Below are 26,407 nucleotides of genomic sequence, written 5' to 3'. Positions count from 1 at the left end.
TCGTCTATACATTTGGGTCAAGAAGCATTGCTAGATGCCTATCTCGATCAATGAGACCAGAAGCTCATTGCCAATATGATACGGATCCAAGCGGATCACCCCTCCAAGGGCTCTGGTCATTTCATCATACAAGTTTATGATGCCATTGATGCATAACCACCTGTTGCACATCATATCATAGGAATACTTATGCATACTCGCTAATGATAAGTATTGAATACCATTACATACATTAAGAAGTAATGAGAGATTCGATTAAATCAATGGGACAAGAGTTTTTACACTACATGATATAATCAGATGAGGAATTAGTTGAATCATGTTTGTACACCTGCTGGTACAAAGGCTTGATTCAACTGAATGAGGATATATGTTTAACTAGAGTAAACATATAATGAGGATTACCAATTCTACTATCTAGTGAAATTGGATTGTACTATGAGATAGAGAATTGAAAACGAGCGCGTGGATATGTGGTATGCGTGATTTGGACCTACGGTTCAAAAGTTATGCCCATTTTAGTGAAGAGATGAGCAAGTTTGACTTGGTCAAACTCGTGAGCATCTAGTCAAAACGTGGTTGACCAGATTTGATGATGTAAGCATTGACCTGGTCAACAAGATGAGAGGGAGAGGTAGGTTGCTTGTTACTTAAGCTAAGTTTGAATATTATTTGGATGCACCGTTGGTCCATTGGACCAAGGGCATGCATGATCAATTACCAAATAAGCCTTGATTATCATGTTATAAGCTAGATATTTACAAGGGTATTTGTGTAATTGATTGGGTCTATTTAAAGACCTCATCCCCATCCAAATTACCTTTTGATCCAAAAGCAAATCATTTGTCAAGCAATCTCTCTCTCTACTCTCACATCAATCTCTCTCTCTCTCTCTCTTCCCTTGGCCGATGCACCACCCCACCACTGGGCGCCGCCGCTGCCGGTCCGCCACTCAAGCTCCGCCTTGGTTTCCTCGTCGCCACCTAGGTTGAGCCTAGCCTCAGCTTGGCTCCCCCTTGGCCAATCAGCTTAAGGCCGATCCAAGGTAGTGCGACCTAATGCCTCCCCTCTTATCCTCCGCCTCGAGTTGCGCCACCTCGTGTGGGCCCAAGCCGAGCCACCTCTCTACCGTGCCTCCATCCAGGTCCAACCAAACCTCCTCTTTTAATTCCAATTGGTTTATGTGATGTGATTGAAGGTCTTAATCTTGATGTAGATTTACTTGATTGGATCAAGATCGATCCATTGAGGTTTGTACTTCTTCTTGATTCGATTTGTCGATCTTGATTTCAATTCTTTGATCTCTCCCTTTTTCCCTTCTTTCTTGCTTGATTGATTGTGATGCAAGATCAAGTGCTTGATCTTGCATGGGGATTGAGGATCAGATCCATCGGGTGTGTTGATTGGGGATACGGTGTTGGTGATCTATCCAAACCTAATGTTGGAGATTGATCAAGCCGTGCGTGATATTGATTGGGACTGAAGCGCTGATCTAGCAGTTAGGCTAGCCAGTTATTCGACTAACCCCTGGTGTACACCCACTCGGCTTTCCTATTTTGGAAAGATAAGAAGCGAACGGATCACGAGGAAGCAGCTTATGGAACCCAAGTCCGTCACCTCGTGAGAGGACAAGAATAGAAAGGAATGAAATAGAATAAAAAAGAAGATTAATATATTTAATTTCTTCATGTTTTGATTATTAATGTGAGAAAATAAATTTAATTTTTTTCTTATTTTTTTTGTTTGATTCATTAAAATTTATTGAATTAATTAGAAATTTGGTAGCTGTTGTATTAGGCATTTGTGTTATTTTGTTTGAAAATATTTGCAACAATTTTTTTTTCATCCATCAAATTTCAAATCGGAAGGAAAATCGATTTTATTGATTGCAAGCAGCAAAGGTTAAAGATTTTTTCCCATGTACCCTTTACCTTCGATGTAATTTTATCAATTAAATACGATTCGAGAGAATTTTTCTTCTTCTTTCCATTCCATTCCTCCCTCTGCAATCCATCCAAACAAGGTGTAATTCAACCATATATTGACATATCAAATCAAATTAATGGTAAAAAAAGACAACTCCCTTTCTGCTGGTATAATGGCCTGTAGAGAAATCTTTGTAGTGCGTTGATGGAACCATTAAATTTATATCAATCATAGCATCAACACATTAAAGAAAGTATCAGAAAAAGGATGTGGCGCATGCAATATCAAGTAAGCCGCCCACATGTCTCTTTCTTTCATCGGTAACGATAATTTGATAATATACGTTTAATGGCCAGCAAATATGAATGATAGCATATTATAAATAGTTTAAAATAATTGGCTATTAAAATAGTTTTAAAAACAGGTCACGGCATTAAAGATTTAAAGAGCAAGAATATATTGTATATTAAAATATAAAATATTCTATGAGCTCTCAATATTAAAATTAAAATAGATTACCACAAAGCAAAACCAGGAATATGCTTGGTTTGACGAAATGACTTCATCAGAAATTGCGCTTGTGGAAAATAAGGAAATCAGGATAACGACATGTTTTTTTTGTCACATTTACTCGGAAAATTAACACAGATAGTAACATGTGAGTGTCCAATTGACTGGGAAGTTAGACTTTTCACTTGGGCATGGATTTCTGAAAACGACACCTGAGGTTTTAAGTGTATTTGATTAGTATATGGTCGTGCCTACCAGAATTCAAATAATATTTGATGAAATGCAGTTTACGAAGCAGCCGATTGTGCAGCTGATTCTTTTAAAAATATACAACATAGTGTGCTAAGGAGCTGTGGTCTGTTTTGGATATACATACATACACACACACACATATATATATATATATATATATGAGTAAGGCTACGCTACTTCGCGAATTAAACAAATTGTTTTAATTTACGCTCATATCTCTAGTTTAATATTCACACATGACTACTTTCGCGTTTTGAACATTTGACTGATTCTATACCAAAGACTACTTTACACGGAGAGTGATATCTTTGTCACTATACCAAAGACTGATTCTATATATTGTTGACTTCTAAATCAGTCACAGAAAATCCTAAATGGTTAGTTCCATCCTTTAAATTATTTATATTATGATATTTGTGAAATTAATTTTTTGTTTTGTTGTGTCTTTTAAATGATCAAGAATGAAAAAAGAGAACGAAAATAAATAAATAGAAGTAGAAAAAATAATATAAAATAAAGTAATGGAAATGAAGGGCATCTCAGAACTTTCTAGTAGTGTTTATTTTCGCCGAATAAAAAGATAAATGAGAAATATGATCTGGACTCTAATTTTGGTTTTTAATTAATTGGTGTCCTCTTTCCAAATTTTCTGAACCAATACTTTAATATGAAAAGTAAAAATAGAGATGGAGCTACCTTGATATGAAAAATAAAAGTCCATGAATTTTTTATTTTGAGATTTTTGGGTGTGGATGAGTAACTTTGATATGAAAAGTAAAAATCCATGAGTTTTTTATTTTGAGATTTTTGGATGTGCATGAGTTACCTGGATATGAAAAATAAAAGTAATTACGATGGAGATTAATATTCAAATATTTTAGTCTTTGGTCTTTACACAACACGAATATCACTATCTTGTCATAATTCAGAGTAACTTTGATATGAAAAGTGAAAGTCCATGATTTTTTATTTTGAGATTTTTGGATGTGCATGAGTTACTTGGATATGAAAAGTAAAAGTAACGATGGAGATTAATATTCAAATATTTTAGCCTTTGGTCTTTACACAACACGAATATCACTATCTTGTCATAATTCACAGAAATTTGAAAATCAACGAGTTGAAAATTAGCCTTACTGATTTCAACGAATGGGAGCCCTTGTTGTATATGTTTCAAAGAACCAGCTGCACAATCGGCTGCTCTGAAACTGCATTTCATCAAATATTATTTTAATTCTGGTAGGCACGACCATATACTAATCAAATTCACTTAAACCTCAGGTGTCGTTTCCAGAAATCCATGTCCAAGTGAAAAGTCTAACTTTCCAGTCAATTGGACACTCCCATGCTACTATCTGTGTCAATTTTCCAAGTAAATGTTACCAAAAAACATGTCGTTATCCTTATTTCCTTATTTTCCAGTTCCTGATGGAGTCATTTCGTCAAACCAAGCACATTCCTGGTTTTCCTTTGTGGTAATCTATTTTAATTTTAATATTGAGAGCTCATTGAATATTTTACATTTTAATATACAATATATTCTTGCTCTTTAAATCTTTAATGCCGTGACCTGTTTTTTAAACTATTTTAATATCCAATATATTGTAAAGTATTTATAATGTGCTAGCATTCATATTTGTTGGCCATTAAACGCATATAATCTAATATGATAAAATGTTATAAAATTAGAGAGTTGATATCAGTACCCACACTACATTATCCGCACCGTACCCGCATCATAACTACCAAAATTGTCTGGGAAACCGCAAAAACTCCAGCACTGAATTTTTTTCTCTAGTATTAATATCTATATGCACGGAAACATTTATCCCCATGCACAAAATTATTTATACCTATAAGATGAATAATTTTTACGTAAATAATTATCTCTCCAACCAAATCTTCCAAACATACCCGCACCATAAATATCCGTAAGGGACCACTCAAACTATATGGGCAAGACCATGTACGTTTTTAGAGGCGGATTTTTTTTTCTTCTTTCAATCACTCCATATTTCTGATGATCTGTGAGAAATTTTACAAATCTAAAACCACAAACATGTTCTAATCAATTTTCTCTTTTAAATAAGATCCATAATAAAGTGCTTTCGGGATCATCGTCACACAAGTACTTATACCTTGTCGTGTAAATATTTATCCATATACTTGCAAGTATTTTTTACATATGATACTAGCTGATGGCTAATAGTATTAATCTCAAGTACTGCAATTATTTATAACTATGAACTGAAGTAGTTAGACGTGTGGACAACTATTTTTGTTAGAGGATATTGATACGGGAAAGATTGGGAAAAGTTGATGTGGTGATACAGGGTCTCCACCACTTCTTTAGAGAAAGGTTGACATGGGTGTGAGCGATTGGAGGACTAGAAAAGAGATGATCATTATTGGTTACACATCAAAGTATTAATATCTTTTTTTTGAAGTGTTAATATCTTATCCTCAATTATTTATATCTAAAAATGTTGACATGGGGAGCAGTGTAAACTCTAGGGGGGGGGGGGGGGGGGGGGGGGGGTGAAAAAAATAGTGGGGACTATAGGAAAATAGTGTTGCATGGATTTTAAAATAATAATTAGTGGAGACAATGGTACATTATTCCTCTAAATGAGTTGTAGGGATTTTTGAAGTACTGAAGTGAGGGTACTCGAATAATTATTCATAAAATTAAGAATACAAATGATCTTATGCAAGTAGAACAATTTGGCATCATCATTAAGTAACATAATTGTTTACATTTAGCATAATTAAACAAAATACATATTTAAACATATTTAGATGTGTAGTTTAATACAACATAATTATCTGAAATTATTGAGTTTGACCCATCTTTCATACTTCGCCTGAGTTGCGGGTTTACTCCATTAGCAAAAGGGTTAATCTGTCTCATGGACCAAATAAGAAAATTGATCAATTGCTCTTGCGGAATGAATTAATGCCAAGTTGCCAACCATTTCTTGCACGCAGATCACCTCATGATAAAATTATGGTCCTCTTATATTAACAATCAAGCAATCCACATATAGAGTCGAGATTATGCTCATCAAGAGTTCAGGGTTCCATCGTGTTAAATCTGAACATATAGGTCGGTAGGAATTGAACTCATAACCTTATACATACTAACTACAATTCAAATCACTAGACTACTAGCAAACATAAGTTATTTTATGAGGGAGTTAGATCATATAAAAGTAAAAAAAAAAAAACTCAAAATTTAATTAAATTTTAATATACATACTTAAGAATTTTAAATTCATAGGGTGGCTTAGCACCACCTAACATATACATAAATCCGCCTCTGGTGACATCCAAAACTCATGCTGAGCAAAATGTCCCTACCACTGCGAGAGGGATACATAATGAATGAAGAGGAGGTATACTAGAAAAATGAAGAGACAAGGTTGAGGGGCAAAATTATTCTTAAATTGGTCAGGGGGAGGACGTGAAGACATGTGATTGAATATTACACGGTTTCTATAAGAAAAATTGTGTATGGATAATGAGCATAATTATACACGGCTGATTTCACTATGCAATCATACACCGTTGATTATTAAGAAGTTACACACGGTTGATTTTAATTGACACAGTGTATGTATATATGTAGCTCATTTTTACATGCACACCTCCTTCCTTACACATTCTGTTGTTAAAAAATACTTGGATCCGTATATGATGTGCAGTGTATGATTGACCTGTTTGTAGTAGTTTCAATCAATTGAAGCTCGTATAAATAACTTATCACAAAAATATAAAAAAGAACATATACTCAATTTAGGAGTGGACAATATGGAAACAGACTACAGCTTCTTAGCACACTATTTTGATCATTAACTATTCGTTTCCATTTTGAAAATATTTAAAAATAAGAATGGGAGCACATGTTGTATATTTTTCAAAGAACCAACTGCACAATCAACTGCTGCTTAAACTGCATTTCATCTAATATTCTTTTAATTCTGGGGAGCACGACCAACTGATCAAATTCACTTAAACCTCAGGTGTCGTTTTCTAAATCCATATCCAATGAAAAGTATAACTTCCCACTCAATTGGACATAACTATTCTTCTAATTCTTGTGATCACAACTAATCAAATTCACTTAAACCTCAGGTGTCGTTTTCAGAAATCCATACCCAAGTGAAAAGTCCAACTTCTCAGTCAATTGGACACAAATATGCTACTATCTGTGTGTCAATTTTCCCATTCAATGTGACAAAAAATACGTCATAATTTCCTTATTTTCCACAAGCGCAATTTCTGATGGAGTCATTTTGTCAAACCATACACACTTTTACTTTTCCTTCGTGGGTAATGAGCGCATCTATTCTAATTTTAGGAGCTCAGAGAATATTTTATATTTTAATATCGAATATATCCTTCACTATAAAAATCTATTACTATCCGAGAGTAAAAGTTCTTTTTGTAGTGTCTAATGGCATCTAGAGGGGGTTGAATAGGAAGTCTTCAAGACTCTTAGACGATTTCGGTTAAACCATCTAAATTAACAAGTCAAACAAATGTCAAGCAAGTGTGTACAAGTAAAGTAGATAGAGTAGAGTTAAATAATTTTGACACGCAAGATAATAACGAAGTTCGGCTTAAAAATCCTATGTCTCCGGGCTAGAGGTGTTGGGTAACGACGGTGCATGCCAGAAGGTACATTTTAAAATTTTACTGAGCGCCAATCATGATTTTACCATCACATGCAATCATTCACACGCAGTTTAGGGATCATGTCACACACATGAAAACTCTAAGTTCCCATTCAATTGGACACCCACATGCTAATATCTGTGTCAATTTTCCCAGTTAATATGACCACAAAACATGTCGTTATTTCCTTATTTTCCACAAGCGCAATTTCTGATGGAGTCATTTCGTCAATCCATGCACACTCCTAGTTTTCCTTTGTGGTTACTAAGCGCATCTATTTTAATTTTAATTTCGAGAGCTCATAGTATATTTTATATATTCTTGCTCTTTAAATCTTTAATGCTGTGACCTATTTTTTAAACTATTTTAATGTCCAATATATTTTAAACTATTTTAATATCCAATATATTTTAAACTATTTATAATGTGATAGCATTCATATTTTCTAGCCATTAAACATATATAATCTAATATGATAATATGTTATAAAATTAGGAACCCTCGCTACATTATTCCCACTATGCACATCATAACTTCAAAAACTATTTGGGGGAACCGCAATAACTCCAATACTGAATTTTTTTTCTCTAGTATTAATACCTATGCAAGAAAATATTTATACCTATGCACAGAAGTATTTATACTTACGAGATGAACAATTTTTATGCCAATAATTATCTCCCCAACCAAATGTCCCAAACGTACCTGTGGGGACCACTCAAACTATATGGGCGGAACCGTACTCATTTTTAGAGATCAATTTTTTTTTCTCCATTCAATCTCATTCATATTTCTAACGATATGTGAGGAATTTTAGGAATGTAAAACCACGAAAGTCTTCTAAGCAATTTTCTCTTTCAAATGAGATCCATTTTAACGTACTTTCGGACTCATCATTACACAAGTACTTATACCTTGTCGTGCAAGTATTGTTTACATATGACACTAGACAACGTCTAAAAGTATTAAGATCAAGTACTGCAATTATTTATAACTATGCACTGAAGTATCTATACCTGGGGTCAACTATTTTTGTTAGAGGAAGGTTAATGAGGAAAGGATTGAAGAAAGTTGATGTGGTGATACATGGTCCCCACTACTTCTTTAAAGGAAGGTTGACACGGGTACGATTGGGGGACTAGAAAATGAATGATCATTATTGGTTATGCATCAAATTATTAATATCTTAGTTTTCAAGTTTTTCAAATTATTAATATCTTATTTATATCTAAAAATGTTGACATGGGGAGGAGTGCAGACTCTGGTAAATGAGGGGACCATATAATTAGTTGGGACTATGGAGAAATAGTGTTGTGTGGATTTTAGAATAATAATTATTGGGGACCATATAATATCTTTTTAGAATAATAATTAATGGGGACCATGGTACATTATTTCTCTAAATAGAGAAGAGAAATCCAAAAGAGAATAAAAATTAAAAATTGGGTCTGGACCTCAATTTAGATTTTTTATCTTGTTGTTCGCTTTCCAACTTTTTGAAATGTAAATGTTATGTTTTGACCCAAATTGCTATTCGGGCCCATTGGACTTTGTATCTTTAATATGTAGTCTCTTGTCATGAGAGAGAACTAAGTCTAATCAGAATATCACTTTTAGTTGTCTCTGTCTCTTTCTCTCTTCCTCTTCTCAAACCCTAGAAAACCTAACAAATTGGTATCAGAGCCATCTCGCTGCCGACAGTTCGATCGGTGGTTTAAGGGTTCTTGTTTCCGCTGCCGCTGAGGTTTTCAATTTGACTTCTCCGATCAGATCCATTCTGAGTCGCGTCAAGATCGACAAGAGTCGGTGATCTTTGGTGCGTTTTGATTTCCTTCGTGGACCGCGCAAACACCCAGCGACTCGCTCTCTCTTTATTTCTCCGTAGACCGCATCGCGTGGCAAACCAGTGTGATATTTGGTGAGCACCGCATATATTAAATCTTTGGGTTTACTGTTGACCAATTACATTTCGGTCAGAGAGCAACTTTGACAATTCTAATTTCATTTGAGTTAGAATTTTTTGCATTTGGTAATTGGGAAGATAGATAAATTGAGAAAATTGTTGAATTTGGATTTAAGAAATTGAATGAATATGTCGGCGAAGTATGATGGGAAGACGAGTTTTGCATTATGGCAAGTGCGCATGGCGGCAATTTTGTCGAGCCAAGGCGTTAAGGATGCCATTTTTGGTCGAGATAAATTGATTGATACATTGATGGATAGTAAGTGGAGAACTATGGATGATAAGACACTCTCCATTATCCAATTGTGTTTGAGCAATTCGACATTGCAAGAGGTCCTGTCAGAGAAAACTGCTAAGGATTTGTGGGAGAAATTGGAGAACATTTACATGAAGAAGTCTCTCACCAATCGATTGCGGTTGAAATTGCGCCTCTACACCCTTCGCATGGTTGAAGGTACATTAGTTTCCGATCATATTTCGGAGTTTGCATCTATTTTGAATGATTTGGGTAAGATTGATGTTAAGGTGGAGGATGAGGACCAAGCTCTTTTGTTATTGTGCTCTTTACCCGCATCATACAAGGCATTTAGAGACATGTTGATTTATAGTAGAGACAAGATTTCCCTTGAGGATGTTAAGAGCAATTTGCAAGACAAGTTGCATATTGATAGTGAAATGACCAATAATGAGAAAGGAAGTCAAGGTGTTGGTTTGGTTGCTGATCGAGGTAGGTCATGGGACCGAAACTCGAAAGATACAAGGACCCGTTCGAAGTCTAAGCATAATAATTTGGTGTGTAACTATTGTAAGAAGAAGTGACACATTAAGGCCGATTGTTTCAAGCTCAAAAATAAACAAAAGGCGGATACTAAAGGTACTTCTTCAGAAGAGGCCAATGTGGCCGAGTGTGACACGGTTGATACTCTTTGTGTGGTAGACACCAATGTTGATGACAAGCATTGTTGGGTGATGGATACGGGTGCTTCACAACACATGACTCCGAATAGAGATTGGTTTGAGACTGTCACACCCCAGATTTTTACCATCCGGAGCGTGATTATATAAGCATCTTCACACTTTTCCTTGGCCCGTCAACCTACGTCGCCAACAAAAAGGAAAACAAAATAACAAAATGGAGTCAGCTACAAAGCTCAGTAACCGGTTATTTAACGACGCGCTTCTCTACAATTGGCTTAATTTAACAACTATTCAATTAGACCGGATTAATCCACACAAATACACATCAAATTATGCACGCATATTTAACCAGCAATAGCACGTCGGTCTAGGTTATCCATAAAACAAGTCACATCATATTCACACACGTGTAATCCCTGTCACAGGCGATTCCCACATTCTCATAACACAATTCCTTTAATCCGCCAATCCAATGGAAAAATCCATCCAACATTGGAAGACCGCTAACCCACTGGGAAATCCATCCAACAGTGAGAGGCTACAATCACATATCAAATTCCAACCTCAGACCCGCTATCCCGTTAAATATGCCATCATAATTCAATATGCAATACCAATATTCAAATCAACCATACAAAACGAAAACACAGTTATAGAGAAGTCCGGTTACCTAATAGCGAGATCTCCATAATTTCAAATCGAATTGCATCAATGGTTCATAATCACTGCGACGTAGTCAGAATTCGATCGGACATTTAATGGAATAATCATTGATATCACTCATTTTATTTGCAAAACACTTCTTTTATTTTAATTTCTTTCTTCTTGTGGCTACGGATAAAAAAGAAAAAGAAAAGAGAGACAGTATCTATTTGAGTCAAATTTGGGTATGAGAGTTTATAAAGGAGAAATCAAAATGGAGAACGGTTATACGACAAACGGGATGCGGCATTAATAAAATGAAACAAAGCGGTTCGGTTCAAACAGGGAGCATTTACAGGGGTTAAATTTTAAGAATAACCGCTTAAAGGCGTCTTTTCCTTTATTTTAAATATTTATTTTATAAATAATTATAAATATAAATAAAGAATATAAAACCGGTTATTATATATTCCCAGTGGTTACCGCTTTTCACTTTAAAATGAATAACCGAAATATAATATACTAATATGTATTTTTTTTCACTTAATTAACTTTTTTTTTTTTTAAACAATGAAGTATATATTATAATTAATATATTTTCAACACAAATAATGATTACTAAATTTTTCGGGTTGTTACAGAGACTTATGAGCCTACGGATGGTAAGGTTCTCATGGGGAACAACAACATGTGTAAGGTTGCCGGAATTGGTTCGGTGACAATTAAGTTCCATGATGGAAAGGTTCGAAGGTTGACGGGTGTGAGGCATATACCCGATTTGTCGAAGAATTTGATTTCTTTGGGGTCTCTTGAGGAAAAGGGGTGCAAGTTCCAAAGTGAAGGTGGAGTCCTTAGGGTTTCTAAAGGGGCTCTCACAATTATGAAGGCGAAGAGAATTGGAACTCTTTATTTCTTACAAGGTTCCACGGTCACGGGCTCGGCCGCCATTGCGCGTTCGGGTACTATCTCGGATGTAGATGCTACAAAGTTGTGGCATATGAGATTGGGGCATATGAGTGAGCGAGGAATGACCATTTTGAGCAAGAGAGGCTTGTTGTGTGGCCAATGCACGGGCAACTTGGAGTTTTGTGAGCATTGTGTATTTGGCAAGCATAAGAGGTTGAGCTTCTCCACGGCCATTCATTCGACCAAGGGAACATTAGACTATATCCATTCGGATCTTTGGGGACCTTCTCGTGAGCTATCTAAAGGTAATGGTTCTCGTTACATGCTTACTTTCATTGATGATTTCTCAAGGAAGGTTTGGGTTTATTTCTTGAAAGAGAAAAGTGATGTGTTTCGCACCTTCAAAGAATGGAAGTCACTTTTGGAGAACCAAACAGGAAAGAAAGTCAAGAGGTTGAGAACCGATAATAGTTTGGAGTTTTGTAACCGTGAGTTTGATAATTTTTGTAAGGCCGAAGGGATTGTTCGGCATAAGACGGTGGTTCATACTCCTCAGCAAAATGGTGTTGTAGAGAGGATGAATAGGACACTACTTGAGAGGTCTAGAAGTATGCTTTCAAATGCGGGTTTGGGTAAGGAGTTTTGGGCGGAAGCCATTAATACATCTTGTTATTTTGTGAATCGATCTCCTACCACTTCAATTGAGTTGAAGACACCCGAAGAAGTGTGGTCGGGTAAGCCGGCCGATTATTCGAATTTAAGGGTGTTTGGTTGTCCCGCTTATGCACATGTGAATGAAGGAAAGTTGGAGCCTAGATCAAAGAAATGTGTTTTTGTTGGGTATCCCGAAAATGTGAAGGGGTATAAATTGTGGTGTCCCGAATCATCCAAGTTCCTTATCTCGAGAGATGTCATTTTCAATGAGTCGGCAATGTTAAAGGCAAATGATGTTGCACCCGAGCCGACTATTAAGGAGAATGAGAAGGTCGAGAAGAAGGTGGAGTTTGAGGAACCGGTCCAAGAAGGTGATGATGCGATCTCACATGATGATGCCAATTTAGATGAAGGCCAAGAAGAGGCACAACCATATGCATTGGCAAGGGACCGAGCTAGAAGAGAAATTCGACCACCTACAAGGTATGGATACTCCGACTTTGCTTATTGTTTGGCGATTGCAGAGGATGTGGAGTATTGTGAGCCATCTTCATACAAGGAAGCCATTTCTTCCAAGGATGGGGCCAATTGGGTCGCTGCTATGAATGAAGAGTTACAATCCTTGCAACAAAATGAGACTTGGTCTCTTGTGAAGCCTCCTAGTAGTAAGAGGATTGTGGGTTGCAAGTGGGTGTTTAAGAGAAAGATTGATGGCTCAAATCCCGCGGATTTTCGATACAAGGCAAGGCTTGTGGCTAAAGGGTATAGTCAAGTCCAAGGTGTGGATTTTAATGATGTGTTTTCTCCCGTAGTAAAGCATACCTCCATTAGAGTTTTGCTCTCTTTGGTGGCAATGAAAGATTTGGAGTTGGAGCAAATGGATGTGAAAACTGCCTTCTTGCATGGTGATTTGGAAGAGCAAATTTACATGAGTCAACCGGAGGGTTTTGAGGTTACGGGAAAGAAGGACCGTGTGTGTCTTTTGAATAAGTCCCTTTATGGCCTTAAGCAATCACCGCGGCAATGGTATAAGAAGTTTGACTCATTCATGGTGAGTATTGATTTCCATCGTTCCAATTATGATAGTTGTGTCTACTTCAAGAAGTTGGATGGTGGAGATTTTGTTTATTTGTTGCTTTATGTGGATGACATGTTGATTGCATCCTCAAGCTTGAAAGAAGTTAGGAGGTTGAAAGAGCAACTAAGTTCGGCATTTGAGATGAAAGATTTGGGGGCCGCCAAAAGGATTCTCGGGATGGAGATCACAAGGGATAGGTCCAAAAGAAAGTTGTTTCTTTCACAAAAGAGTTTTGCCGAGAAAGTGCTACGCCGTTTTGGCATGGAGAAAGCAAAGGTTGTTTCAACACCTCTTGCGGCACATTTCAAGCTTTCAGCCGCTTTAAGCCCAAAATCTGATGCTGAGAAGAAATATATGGAAAAGGTTCCATATTCAAGTGCAGTCGGGAGTCTCATGTACTTGATGGTGTGTACTCGACCCGACATTGCTCAAGCTGTTAGTGTGGTAAGTAGATATCTCTCTTGTCCCGGGAAAGGGCATTGGGAAGCGGTGAAGTGGATCTTCCGCTATTTGAGAGGTACTATTGATGCTCGTTTGGAGTTTGGTAATGGCAAGACACTAACGGGTTATGTGGATGCGGATTTTGCGGGTGATTTAGACAAGAGGCGTTCTTTGACGGGTTATGTTTTTACCCTTGGAGATTGTGCAATTAGTTGGAAGTCTACATTTCAAGCCACTGTTGCACTCTCAAGTACTGAGGCCGAATACATGGCAATTACTGAGGCTATTAAGGAGGCTATTTGGCTCAAGGCGTTTGTTGGTGAGATGTCTTCTTTCGAGGGTCCTATTACGGTGTTTTGTGACAACCAAAGCGTGATACATTTGACCAAGGACCGCATGTACCATGAGAAGACGAAGCACATTGACATTCGGTACCATTTTGTTCGAGATGTGATCTCGGAAGGCAAGGTTGCCGTTAAGAAGATTGGTACCGAGTCGAATCCAGCTGATATGCTCACAAAGCCACTTCCAATTGCAAAGTTCAAGCTTTGTTCAAGTTTGGTGTCGGTTTGTTTCTAGCTAGTTTGAGCTAGTTTTGTTTCTAGCATGTTGCTAGTGTATCTTTATGTTTGCTTTATGCATTTGCTTTATGTTTTAGTTTGTTTTAGATGCAATTTGGTTCAAGGTGGAGATTGTTATGTTTTGACCCAAATTGCTATTCGGGCCCATTGGGCTTTGTATCTTTAATATGTAGTCTCTTGTCATGAGAGAGAACTAAGTCTAATCAGAATATCACTTTCAGTTGTCTCTGTCTCTTTCTCTCTTCCTCTTCTCAAACCCTAGAAAACCTAACAGTAAAAGTAAACATGATGTTACGTGGATATGAAAAGTAAAAGTCCAAGAGTTTTTGATATTGAGATTTTTAGATGTATATGCATGAATTACTTGCATATGAAAAGTAAAAGATTACTATTCAAATATTTTAGCCTTAATTTAGTCCTGACACAATATGAATATTACTATCTAGTCATAATTCAGAGAAATTTGAAAATTTAAATTATCGTTACTGATGAAAGAAAGAGACATGTGGGCGGCCTACTTGATATTGCATGCGCCACATCCTTTTTCTGATACTTTCTTTAATTTGTTGATGCTATGATTGATATAAATTTAATGGTTCCATCAACGCACTACAAAGATTTCTCTACAGGCCATTATACCAGCAGAAAGGGAGTTGTCTTTTATTACCATTAATTTGATTTTGTTATGGCAATATATGATTGAATTACACCTTGTTTGGATGGAGTGCAGAGGGAGGAATGGAATGGAAAGAAGAAAAAAAATTCTCTCGAATCGTATTTAATTGACAAAATTACATTAGAGGTAAAGGGTACACGAAGAAAAATCTTTAACCTTAGCTGCTTGCAATCAATAAAATCGATTTTCCTTCCAATTTGAGATGTGACAGATGAAAAAAAAAATTGTTGCAAATATTTTCAAACAAAATGACACAAATGCCTAACCTACAACAACTACCAAATTTCTAATTAATTCTCTAAATTTTAATTAATAAAACAAAAAAATGAGAAAAAAAATTAAATTTATTTTCTTTCATTAATAATCAAAACACGAATAAATTAAATATATTAATCTTCATTTTTATTCTATTTCATTCCTTTCTATTCTTTACCTCTCCTCCCTTTCTCTACTCTCCATCCAAACAAGGTGTTAAGGTCTGATGTCTACCAGCCATTATCCCATGCACCATGCCCAGACGTCCCAAGGGATCCTTTTCCTCCTGTCCATATCCTCTTAGATGGCATAATATATATATTTAATTCCGGCACTTCCGATTTTAATCCGAAGCAATCCGAGGTAATATAGACTTGGAGAAAACTGGAAATTAAATTTTAAAATGCTAATGATTTGGAAATTGTGACGGCAGTCGGATAACGAATTGCCTAGAAAACCATGATTCTGAAAATTCGCCGATTCCCGATTTATAGGGCTAGGCGAGTTTCAAGTACAAAATCGGCGGAATCGAATGGAATCAAATCTAAATTGTCCTCAATAGTAGAATCGGCCGAGTTTTCTACTATTTGGGTGCACTATTTACAAAATACAATGTACGGAGAGACGGAGATGGGGAAGAAGACTCTGACAGGGTGCGACCAATATCTGGATTCAATGGAATGGGCCGAATTGAATGGGCCTTTCTTATTTAACATTTTTTGTTTTCATTTTTTCGTATTGGCCCAGGGGAGTTTCAAGAATAATGTTTCCGTCCTTATGACTTATTGTCTTATTCTCGATTTTGAATTGTATTCTTAACATAATATTTGAACAAGTGAATTTTATAAATTTTTTCCTTTTTTTTGTAATATAGAATAGATACGCTAAGTACAAACGAAAGAAAAGTATGAGGTCCGAAGAAATGACTCCATGGGAAATTTGGCTTGTGGAAAATAAGGGGATAACGATAGCGACATGATTTTTGCCACATTGACTGGGAAGATTGACACACAGATAGTAGCATGTTTGTTTTCAATTGACTAGTAAAGGTAGACTGTTCACATGGGTATGGATTTCTGAAACGAAACCTGATGTTTTAGTAAATTTGATTAGTATAAGGTTGTGTCAGTCAGAATTAGTGGAATATTGATGAAATGCAGTTTACAAAGCAGCTGATTGTGCAGCTGGTTCTTGGAAATATATGCAACATGTGCTCCTTATTTTTAAATATTTTCAAAATGGAAACGTATCATGACAAAAAAAAGTGTAAGCTATGGTCAGTTTGGACACTGTTGTTCCTAAATTAGTCACAGAAAATCCAGGATGGTTAGTTCTATGCTTCAAATTATTTATTTTATGTTTTTTAAGTGTTGCGCACGAATATTGATTGCATATTCAAGTGTCCTGCACGAATATTCAAGTGTCGCTCATGAATATTGAAGCAAAATGCATGGATAATAAAGCAGAACGCACATAGAATAGATGATTCGAGAGAGAATTCGACCAATTTGAGTTTAATGGCCATCGAAGGCGTCCCGGTCCTGCTATTGATGGACTTTCTGGTACTTTTTATTTTCGCTGAAAATGTAATCGGGACACCAATTTTGTTTTTTCTTGTCCTGGTATCCTCTTTCCAACTTTTCTGAACCAAAACTTTGATATATGAAAAGTAAAAATAAAGATGGAGTTACTTTGATATGAAAAGTAAAAGTCCATAGGTTTTTTATTTTGAGATTTTGGATGTATAAGAGTTACTTGCTTATGAAATGTAAATGTACAGATTGAGATTACTATTCAAATATTTTAGTCCTCACACAACATAAATATTCTATCTAATTATAATTCAGAGAAATTTGAAAATCAACAAGTTCGGAATTATCCTTATTGATGAAATATAGAGACAGGTGGGCGGCCTACTTGATATTGCATGCGCCACATCCTTTTTGTGAAACTTAGTTTCTTCTTTAATTTGTTGATACTATGATTGATATAAATTTAATGGTCCAATCAACTCACTGCAAGGATTTCTCTACAGGCCATTATACCCGCACAAAGCGAGTTGTCTTCTCTACCTTTAATTAGATTTTGTTATGACAATATATGATTGAATCAAGGTCTGAGGTCTACAGGCCATTATCCCATGCGCCATGCCCAGACGTCCCAAGGGATCCTCTTCCTCCTCTCCATTCGTATGAGATAGCATTTACATCCTTGCAATTCAAATGAACTTCTAAATAATTGTTAACTACTTTTCAAAAATTAAGGTCTTTAAAGTTTCTAACTCTCACATTTTTAAATTATATTTAGAGTTTGTATTAAGTCACATCAACAACAAATTAAAATGGAGAAATAATTTAAGCCAATAATTTGATAAGCATAAAGTTTATAAATAGTTTCTTAATAAAAATCTTTACTGCATAGTTTCTAAAAATGAAACTCTCCCAAATTAAAATGTTCAACCAATCAACCTAAACTATTCTACATGATATCTATATTAAAATGTACTTGACAGCCAAATTTTATATTTTATTTTTATTTTTTTAATATGGAGAGATCATGTTGAGCAGTTCGGATCGATTGTCTGAACTTGGAAAAAAATAAATAAAAGATGTGAGTCACGATAAGGCACGAAAGACATGATGTACTTAAACCCTCCTGGCCGTCTCATATTTAGTATATTAGATTTTTGTAATATCTGAAAAAAAAATTAATGGGTTACAGATTCAAATCCCAATCCTATTAAAAAGGTGTGTGTGCCTATATAGAGTACGGTTAATACTTTTTCTTTAGTATTTTAATAATATGTCTTCAGTCACTAAAATCTATCGAATTGACTTCAAATGACAAATTCATAGTGTTCAATCCAATCTCTTTAACGAGAGATTCGTTTCTATATAAAATTTTATAATTTTATAATTTATTTATTATCAAGTCAAGTGGTCAAAATAGTAAAAATTGTTAAAATTTTTGTGTAAATGATTTTCGTGCAACTATTGTTTTTTCAGGATGCTGAAAGAGCTTACCGCCATGTATCAAGTAGGAACAGTCTGAAACTTTTTTAAATCTCAGTAAGTTTATATTCTTGTTACATTTAGAATCATGAAATTGTATCAGGTAAGTCGAATTATTTGTACTTCATTCCTTCAAATTCTTGGAATATTTTGAAAACTCTTATCCACAATTCTATTTTTTCAGGTATATTTAATTTGCACCATGTAACAAGTCACGAACCACTTGGGATTTCAAACTCTGATCCGCCATGTTTTGAAACACGCTAGCAACCCTTACTCAATTAATTGTTTACTTTTGTATAGTGTGCAGGTATTAATTATTCCAGCTAGACAGATACAAAATAAAAATAGATTAGGTAATAATTTTTCCAGCCAGACAGATATAAAATTTAAAGAGCAAGGATATCTTGGAAATTAAAATGTAAAATATTCTCTGATCTTTCAAAATAAGAATAGATACGCTCAGTAAACACGAATGAAAAGTAGGAGTGTGCATGGTTTGACGAAACAACTCAATTGGAAATATGGCTTGTGGAATATAAGGGGTTAATAATAGCGATATGTTTTTTGTCACATTGACTGGTAAAATTGACACACAGATAGTAGCATGTTTGTTTCCATTTGATTGGGAAGTCAGACTGTTCACATGGGTATGAATTTCTGGAACGACACCTGATGTTTAAGTAAATTTGATTAGTACGTGGTTGTGTCAGCCAGAATTAGTGGAACATTTGATGAAATGCCGTTTACGAAGCAGCTGATTGGGCAGCTGGTTCTTTGAAAAATGTACAACATGTATTCCAATTCTTATTTTTAAATTATTTCAAAAAGAAAACAAATCTTGATCAAGCTAAGGAGCTGTGGTTAGTTCTATCCTTCAAATTATTTATTTTATGATTTTTATGGAATTAATTTTATGATTAGTTGTATCTTTTAAAAGATCAAGCAATAAAAATATAACGAAAAATAATTATAAGAATTGGAAAATATATATATAAACATATTATAAAAATCTTATGAAAATACATTAATTATAAAAGAAACAAGCAATCTGTGGAAGTATTAAATAATTACAAGAAAATACATCAATTATAAAAACCATATAAAAATATTTGTATACACAGATTAAATAACACAAAACAAACAACCAACATAAACCAGCAAAAGATATATAAATTAAAGTCAATATCATATATAAACATGCATGACTATCTGTCCAAAAATAAGCAGAATAACAATAGGAATTAAACAAAAGAGTTAAATACATAAGTATTAAATATAGAGGCATATTTTTTTTCTGAGAGTCTCATGCTGCGGCGTGGCTGACATGGCTTATAGGGCCTCTAGCTTCAATGTGGCTTTGGTGGTGGATAGCCTCTCAGCTGCGGTGTGGCTTAGACAATGGTGGCCATAGCCAGTTTCTCTTGATTTTGGAAGTGGTGTGACTAGAGGTTTCTCCTCTTTTCCTAATCATTTGGTGAAATTTCTCTTTGAATCTTGGAGGGAATTCTGAACAGTTCACCAATCTCCCATCTGGCAATATGACTTAAATCATGTTACCATCGACATGTTCTTTTCGTTCAGTAATTTGAGGATGCTGATTAGAAGTCAATAGACCAGAATTAATAAATTGATTTGTTTGTTTTGGTGATAATTTAAAATATAAAATGGCAAATTGAAAAAGATTGTAATCTACCGAAATATATATGTGAGCTGTCGTATTCTACCTTTGACATTATTAAATTTGATAAAAGATGATAAAAAATTCAAATATTGAATACAAACACAGTTAAAACAAATAAACTGTGTAATTTTTCTTGTTGGCTTGTTACTGTTGTCAAATACAAGCTAATTTTTCTTAAGAGAAATGAAAATTTGTACAAAAAAAAATTTAATTATAATTTGCTAGATTGCCTTTATATTTACAAATTTTAATAAAAGCCCTTGTGATATTTTTCAGTGCCAGTCCCCTGGTCCTCAAGTAGTCCCAAAACTGAACAAAGGAATTTTCTACAGGAAAACTAGTACCATTTGTCTCAGGGCATATTCTGTATGCCGGATCATGTCTTGGTACATATTAAAATAGAATGACAATGTCCTTTTTAACTGTATATTCATTTATTTACTAGAAGAATATATATTAAATAACCAAATCTTTAGATAGAAAAAAGCTTGTGCTTAGAGGGAGAAGCCTCACTCATATTGGGAATTAATATCCCCTGAGGTAACAAAATATTTCTGATTAGATCCAACGGTCAGATCAAAATTCACAGGAATATTAAAAGGTCCTGTATATTCTATCTTGGACTGAATTAGCCGGAATTCTAATTGGATGGTCCAGGTCTTAAACTGAAATATTCTGTTACCTCAAAGGATATGGATTCCTCATAGTGGAGCGCCTGAAAAAAAAAAAGGGCTTATCCCTTCTCATTTACTTATCTCCTTTTGAATCATGGTGTGATACTAATTACCGTATCTATAAATATAAAAGAAAATTTTCCTATTAACTAAACAATTATAATTTAATGATTTAATACTTAACTTTTCGTGGTACATTATGAATTAATAGTCAAATATTGGGTACAATTTTTAGTGTCCAATAATAATGGGTCCATATGCTGATTTTTTGGTTTAAAAAGCATGGTTTTTTTTTCTTTTCATTCTGCAGACTTAAGGTATTACCAAAATAAACAGATCAATTCTATTATGAATACAGAATACTGCATCTTTCTCTATTCCTTAATAATTACTGAATAAATCTTGGGACATGACATGGTGGTTATGGCCGGGAGTACAGAGAGCATGTCTCTCTCTCCTCTGACCCACTTTCTCGTGGGCATTATACAGCTAAATTGAGGGTATGCATTTCATATTATATTTGGAAAAATCAATTCTAATTAAATTTGGAAAGCTAGATATACAATGAGCTGAGTTGGATTCTGATTGGTTGAGGATGTAGTTCATTTTGGCGCATGGAATCTTTGGACCGAACACAGGGAGAGAAGGGAGGTTATAATACGTAGATTAGAGAGGTGTTTACTCTTACCATTAGTTCCAATACTGCTCCTTCCTATTAGTTATAATGGTCATGTTTTATTAGTTGATATTGTTTAGTAAATTTTAAGTGTGAAATTTTATTATTTTATTACTTTTGGGTAAATATGTGAGTTTCTATAATTTTCAAGGGTAAATATGTTATTACAAACTTTTGAGAGGGAAATACGTAATATTGATGTTTTTGTGAGGGATGCATGAAATTCCCCCTAATTTTTTCTTAGTTCACTTTTACTTATTGAAAATTTGAGCATGCTTAGCAATTCTTGATTATAGCCTGATTTTAAATATATTTCTTGTATTTTCAGGTTATGGAGGGGCCACCGAGAATAAATCACTCTATGCAGTCATGAAAATAGTTTACGTATTTAATAGCAAGAACCATATTTCCTACGGAGATAGCAGTTTAACACATCATTTGCATGTTCAAGTAGCTTGGATTCATCAGTGCTCTGAATTCAAATATATCATTCACATACAATAGCATCTATTACTAGAAAGACATAGATCGTGACTTGTTTCGTATTACGGTTCTGATATCAGTGTTTTTTACAAAATCACAATTGCATGTTTTTGGTAATATGGATATTCTGGCATCAGTGTTTTTAGTTGGTGTATATATTTGTAACTGCTAGACTCCTGTATTTGTTAAGTTTTTGCACAAAAGAGAAAAGGGGAACGAACATTGGGCTGTTATATTGGCTGTTTATTTTTAGATGTTTGTTTTAATTTTTTACCTTCCATTCAAGTAGAAAAATCTAATAGTTAAACGTAGACCACTTTCCTTTAAATATAAAACACCTATGGGTTTTACTAAAAAAAATGATGAGAATCCACCTCTAGCTAAAGATATGGTACTTGAGAGTTACTTTTTTGTTATTTATTCGAAATTCTAACATGTAAAGATTAAAAATTGTATATACTGATAAAACTGGCGTCAGTTTATATGAATGGGATCAGTAACTTGTGACTTTATGTCTGTCCAATATCAAGTTTTTATATAATGCATAGATGTGATGAACAAGTGTATTTCGCAAGAGTCAGCATACATGTGTAATATGTATTTACAATTAATTATCTCCACAAATAATATATATGCTGACTAATGTATTTACAATTAATTATCTCCACAAATAATATAATATTAAGCTCTAAAGTTATTATTTGCTCTTATTATTGACGAACACACAATGAAGATTTAATTAAAAATTAATCACATTTAAAGAAAGTAATTAAAATAATCTTTCAATCTCCATTGCAACGCACGGACACTTGACTAGTAAGATAAAATCATAGAGTTGCTCAAGTACATGTTTTTATTTTACATTATGAATTTTGTGAGCTGTTTCTTCTAATAGACTGCTATAGTTGCACAAAATTATTTATTTGTACTTGTCTGCCTGAATTGGTAGTATAAGCATATTAGGAAACACAACATCCCCTAGAGATTAATAATTAGTAATACAACTTGTCATTTGATAGTCTGGATGTGGGTATAGCAACCAAAGGGACAGCCATCTTTGTCACAATCCCAAATTTCTCTGAGAAATCAACTTCCTTGCCTTCTGGGACCTTCCAATCAAATGAATGCAACATTGTGGCTAGCAAATGACCTACCACTCTCTCAGCCATGGCAATACCTGCACAAATTCTCCTTCCAGATCCAAACGGTAGGTAGTCAAATTCTTGGCCAGTAAAGTCCCTCTTGAATTCCTCTTGTTGAAATCTCTCTGGTTTGAACTCCAATGGATCTGGCCATTGCGATGGATCCCTTTGAATTGTCCATACATTCACAACAACTTTGGTACCTTCTGGTATGAGGTAGCCATCAATTGTACATGGGGAGCTGGGACTACGTGGAACGAGGAGCGGAGATGGAGGGTGGAGGCGAAGAGTTTCTTTAATGACACAAGAGAGGAATGGGAGTTGTGGTAAGTGGGATTCTTGCACCAATTTGTCTTTTCCCACGACTTGGATAAGTTCTTCTTGTACTTTTTGGAGTATGTTTGGCTTTTTTATAATCTCAGCCATGGCCCACTCAATAGTGGATGATGTGGAGTCTGTTGCTGCACCAACCATGTCCTGTACAAAAGGTTGTTATTTCTAAGAATGTTGTTGTATTGAGATAACAGTTTTGCAGTTTGTGAACATAGAATCATCCTAGAATTTGTTTAAAAAAATAATAAAGTTCTTTAGGATTTTAAATCTATTTGCAATTCCATTCTCTCTAATATTTCTACTGTTGTACTGATTTATGATATTATTCAAACCATGTAAAGTAAATGGAAAATCAAAGTATTAGTGGAGGAACCTTGCTAATTTTATTTTGGACCTCCAAGAAGGAATGGAAAATGTTGTATAAGATTGGTGACAGTACATACCAGGAGCAAGGCCTTAACTTGAGTCATAGTGAAGGGGTTTTTGCTATCTCTGCCTTCTCTCTCCTTCTTTAGCATGACCCCCAGGAGGTCATCGTCTCTTTCCCCTTCCCCACTACATCTCTTTTCTATCATTCTCTCAAAAATTATGTCTAATCTCCCCCTTAACATTTTCATCTTGCGCTGAATCCCTTGCAAATCAAATTGAGCCAAGGCTGGGAAGAAGTCTGAAACATTGGGCTTGGCAATTAAGTCAACCATGTCACCTATAACCTTTTTGCAATCCGTGCCAACCAGTTCTGTCTCCTTCTCCACTTGAAGTGTGCGACCCCATATCGTGCTTGTTACTATATTCATCGCAGTTAGAAACATTTCTGCAGAAATGTCGATCGGGCTGCCGCATCTTTCCTTGATGCGGCATATGGTAGACAAGATCTCCTGCTGCCGGAGGTCTGAGACTCTGTCAAGACTGGAGGGAGACAGAACCTGTCATGCCCATTATGTTTGTTAGTCTATGCCAAGTTGAAGGATGGTGTATTTTGGTCCATTAGCTAGGGATTGGCAAATTGGGTTTAACTGACCCTATATTTACCCTAGGATTACTTTTGGTTTATTTATGGGGAAATGGTTGATTTTGAAACGTAGCTTAACTGAGCCTGGAACATGAAATTCTCATTGGAATGATTCAAGAGCTCAATACATTTAAGCCAACTAATCTTGGTGAACCTAGCACGTGAACTGCACAACACAATGTGCTGCAGTTTCAAATTACATATGTTGTGGTTCTGTTTCTTTTTGACAAGTATAATTGAAAGTTAAGTATTATTGTCCAAGAAAATGGTAAAGAAAAATGATTAAGATGGATTGAAAATCATACTGGCCAGTACTGACTACTCCAGAGAGTTCCTGGTTTTATGTATTGTATATTTCTTGTTTCTATTTTTAGTTGTCTTCATTTGTTGACTAACTTTTAATTCTAATGTTACCTCATGCACACAGACACGACGCAGCATGCGCCAAGTAGGTCCATTAGGAGAAAAGGCTATATCATTTCCACCATAGCTAGTAATGGTGGCGACTACAGGGACGTCTCGATTTGCAAATGTGTCGTCATGTTCACGCATGATGGCATGAGCCAGGGATGGGGAGGAAATAACAACTGTCAGCTTGGAGCCGAGTCGAAGGGAGAATATCGGGCCATACTTTTTGGATAGATCATCAAAGTATGTGTGAAGTGACGGATCGAGAAATGGAAGACTTCCAACGAGAGGTAGCCCTGTGGGGCCTGGTGGCAGTGGAGGTGTTCTTCTTCTGCGAAGTAGGAGACGGGTTGTGTAGAGAAAGAAAGTTGCAAGGAGTAATGTGTACAAGAAAGTAGTGGGTTCCATCATTGGAAAAGGGAGGTGAGGGATTGCAAAGAGGTGAGAGTGAAATCTGTAGGAGATGAGATATGATCTGCTGTTAGGAATGCTTCTTTTATAACGGTTTCATGTGGTGGTGATTAATTGCTCTTTTGTTACGGTATTGTTACTTCTCATTTCTTCTACTCGTCATTTAATGGTGATTGTTGCCTCTCATTTCCATTAGTGGTGATAGGCCGGTCGTAATCTTGATTTGTTTCTTCTTTTAATCACAATGTTTGCTGACAAAACGCTATATATGTTATAACCTGAAATTTTAAGAATGACTAACTAATTGTAAACCATAATTAGAGATAATTAAAAGTGAAATATGGTAAATAGTAAAAATCTACAACCTTAAAATTTAGGCTTATTAATAAAATAGTTGTTAATTTATAAGAATTAAACTTTAACAATTTAACTACCATAAATTTATATGTTTACGGGAAAACAAATGAATAACATCCTTCAAAGTTCAAACATTATATAAACAACATAGGAAAAATCTAAATGAGAAATTAAATCTAAACTTTAACAAGAATTTATTAAACTACTACACAAATCCCTTACTATTATATAATTATTTAATTATATTTTATTTTATAAAAAATTTCAAACCAATACCATCTCCCAACACATTGTATTCTCTCATCCCTTTCTCTAATTTTCTTCCTAGCGGGCCCGGGCCCCACCCCCATTTAATCTCTTCCTCTTTCTTTCACTTCTAATCGGACCCAACCAAATAAAACCCTCCCTCTTCATTTCCTTCCTTGAGAAGGAAACCGAACGAAAAGGGCTCTCTCTCTCTCGGCATCTTCTCTCTTCCGTACGAGAGCGTCTTCTCTCTCCCACGCGAGCGACGACTTTTGCATGCACACCATGCCCTATTCTCTCTTCCGTATGCTCCCCTATCTCCCGCTCACTATCTCTCTTTATTTTTCTTCTCCTCATTCCCTCTTTTATCTCTCAAGCTTTCCGGTTATTCGTCCTCCCTCTCGCTGTCTCTTGCTCTTGCTGTACCTACCTTCTTCCCATGTTCACGACGGAAAGTTCTTCCTCTGGTGCCGACAAACTCTCATTAGGAC

The 26,407-nt window shown here is 35.3% G+C and overlaps 2 protein-coding genes and 1 long non-coding RNA gene across 3 annotated transcripts in view; 1 reads left to right on the top strand and 2 right to left on the bottom strand.

Moving 5' to 3' along the window:
* The window catches only part of LOC144560399 (desmethyl-deoxy-podophyllotoxin synthase-like), a 98,640-nt gene that overhangs the window by 44,974 nt on the left and 27,259 nt on the right, over window positions 1-26,407 (bottom strand). The gene's annotated exons all lie outside the window — the stretch shown is intronic.
* LOC144560402 (uncharacterized) lies at window positions 21,157-22,031 on the top strand. The gene is made up of 2 exons (XR_013513390.1): window positions 21,157-21,348; window positions 21,853-22,031. It is a non-coding gene; the product is annotated as an uncharacterized LOC144560402 (long non-coding RNA).
* Window positions 22,817-25,385, bottom strand: LOC144560400 (flavonoid 3'-monooxygenase CYP75B137-like). The gene is made up of 3 exons (XM_078309593.1): window positions 24,909-25,385; window positions 23,926-24,408; window positions 22,817-23,626 (listed from the first exon to the last, which is right to left on the bottom strand). The coding sequence occupies exons 1-3, from the start codon at window positions 25,311-25,313 to the stop codon at window positions 23,000-23,002; spliced, it is 1,515 nt and encodes a 504-aa protein (XP_078165719.1). The 5' UTR covers window positions 25,314-25,385; the 3' UTR covers window positions 22,817-22,999.

Source organism: Carex rostrata, chromosome 10, assembly GCF_964058835.1.
Source record: "Carex rostrata chromosome 10, lpCarRost1.2, whole genome shotgun sequence".
NCBI lineage: Eukaryota > Viridiplantae > Streptophyta > Magnoliopsida > Poales > Cyperaceae > Carex > Carex rostrata.
Note: the sequence above shows the minus strand (reverse complement) of the source record. Positions and strands in the feature narration are given on the sequence as shown.

What these genes read in the sequence shown, in the direction of transcription:
- LOC144560400 (XM_078309593.1), bottom strand. Translation starts at nt 25,313, where the DNA reads ATGATGGAACCCACTACTTTCTTGTACACATTACTCCTTGCAACTTTC. An exon ending in GTCGTGTCTGTGTGCATGAG is followed by an intron (nt 24,409 to 24,908) that starts GTAACATTAGAA and finishes TGGGCATGACAG; the next exon opens with GTTCTGTCTCCCTCCAGTCT. An exon ending in AAGTTAAGGCCTTGCTCCTG is followed by an intron (nt 23,627 to 23,925) that starts GTATGTACTGTC and finishes CCTTTTGTACAG; the next exon opens with GACATGGTTGGTGCAGCAAC.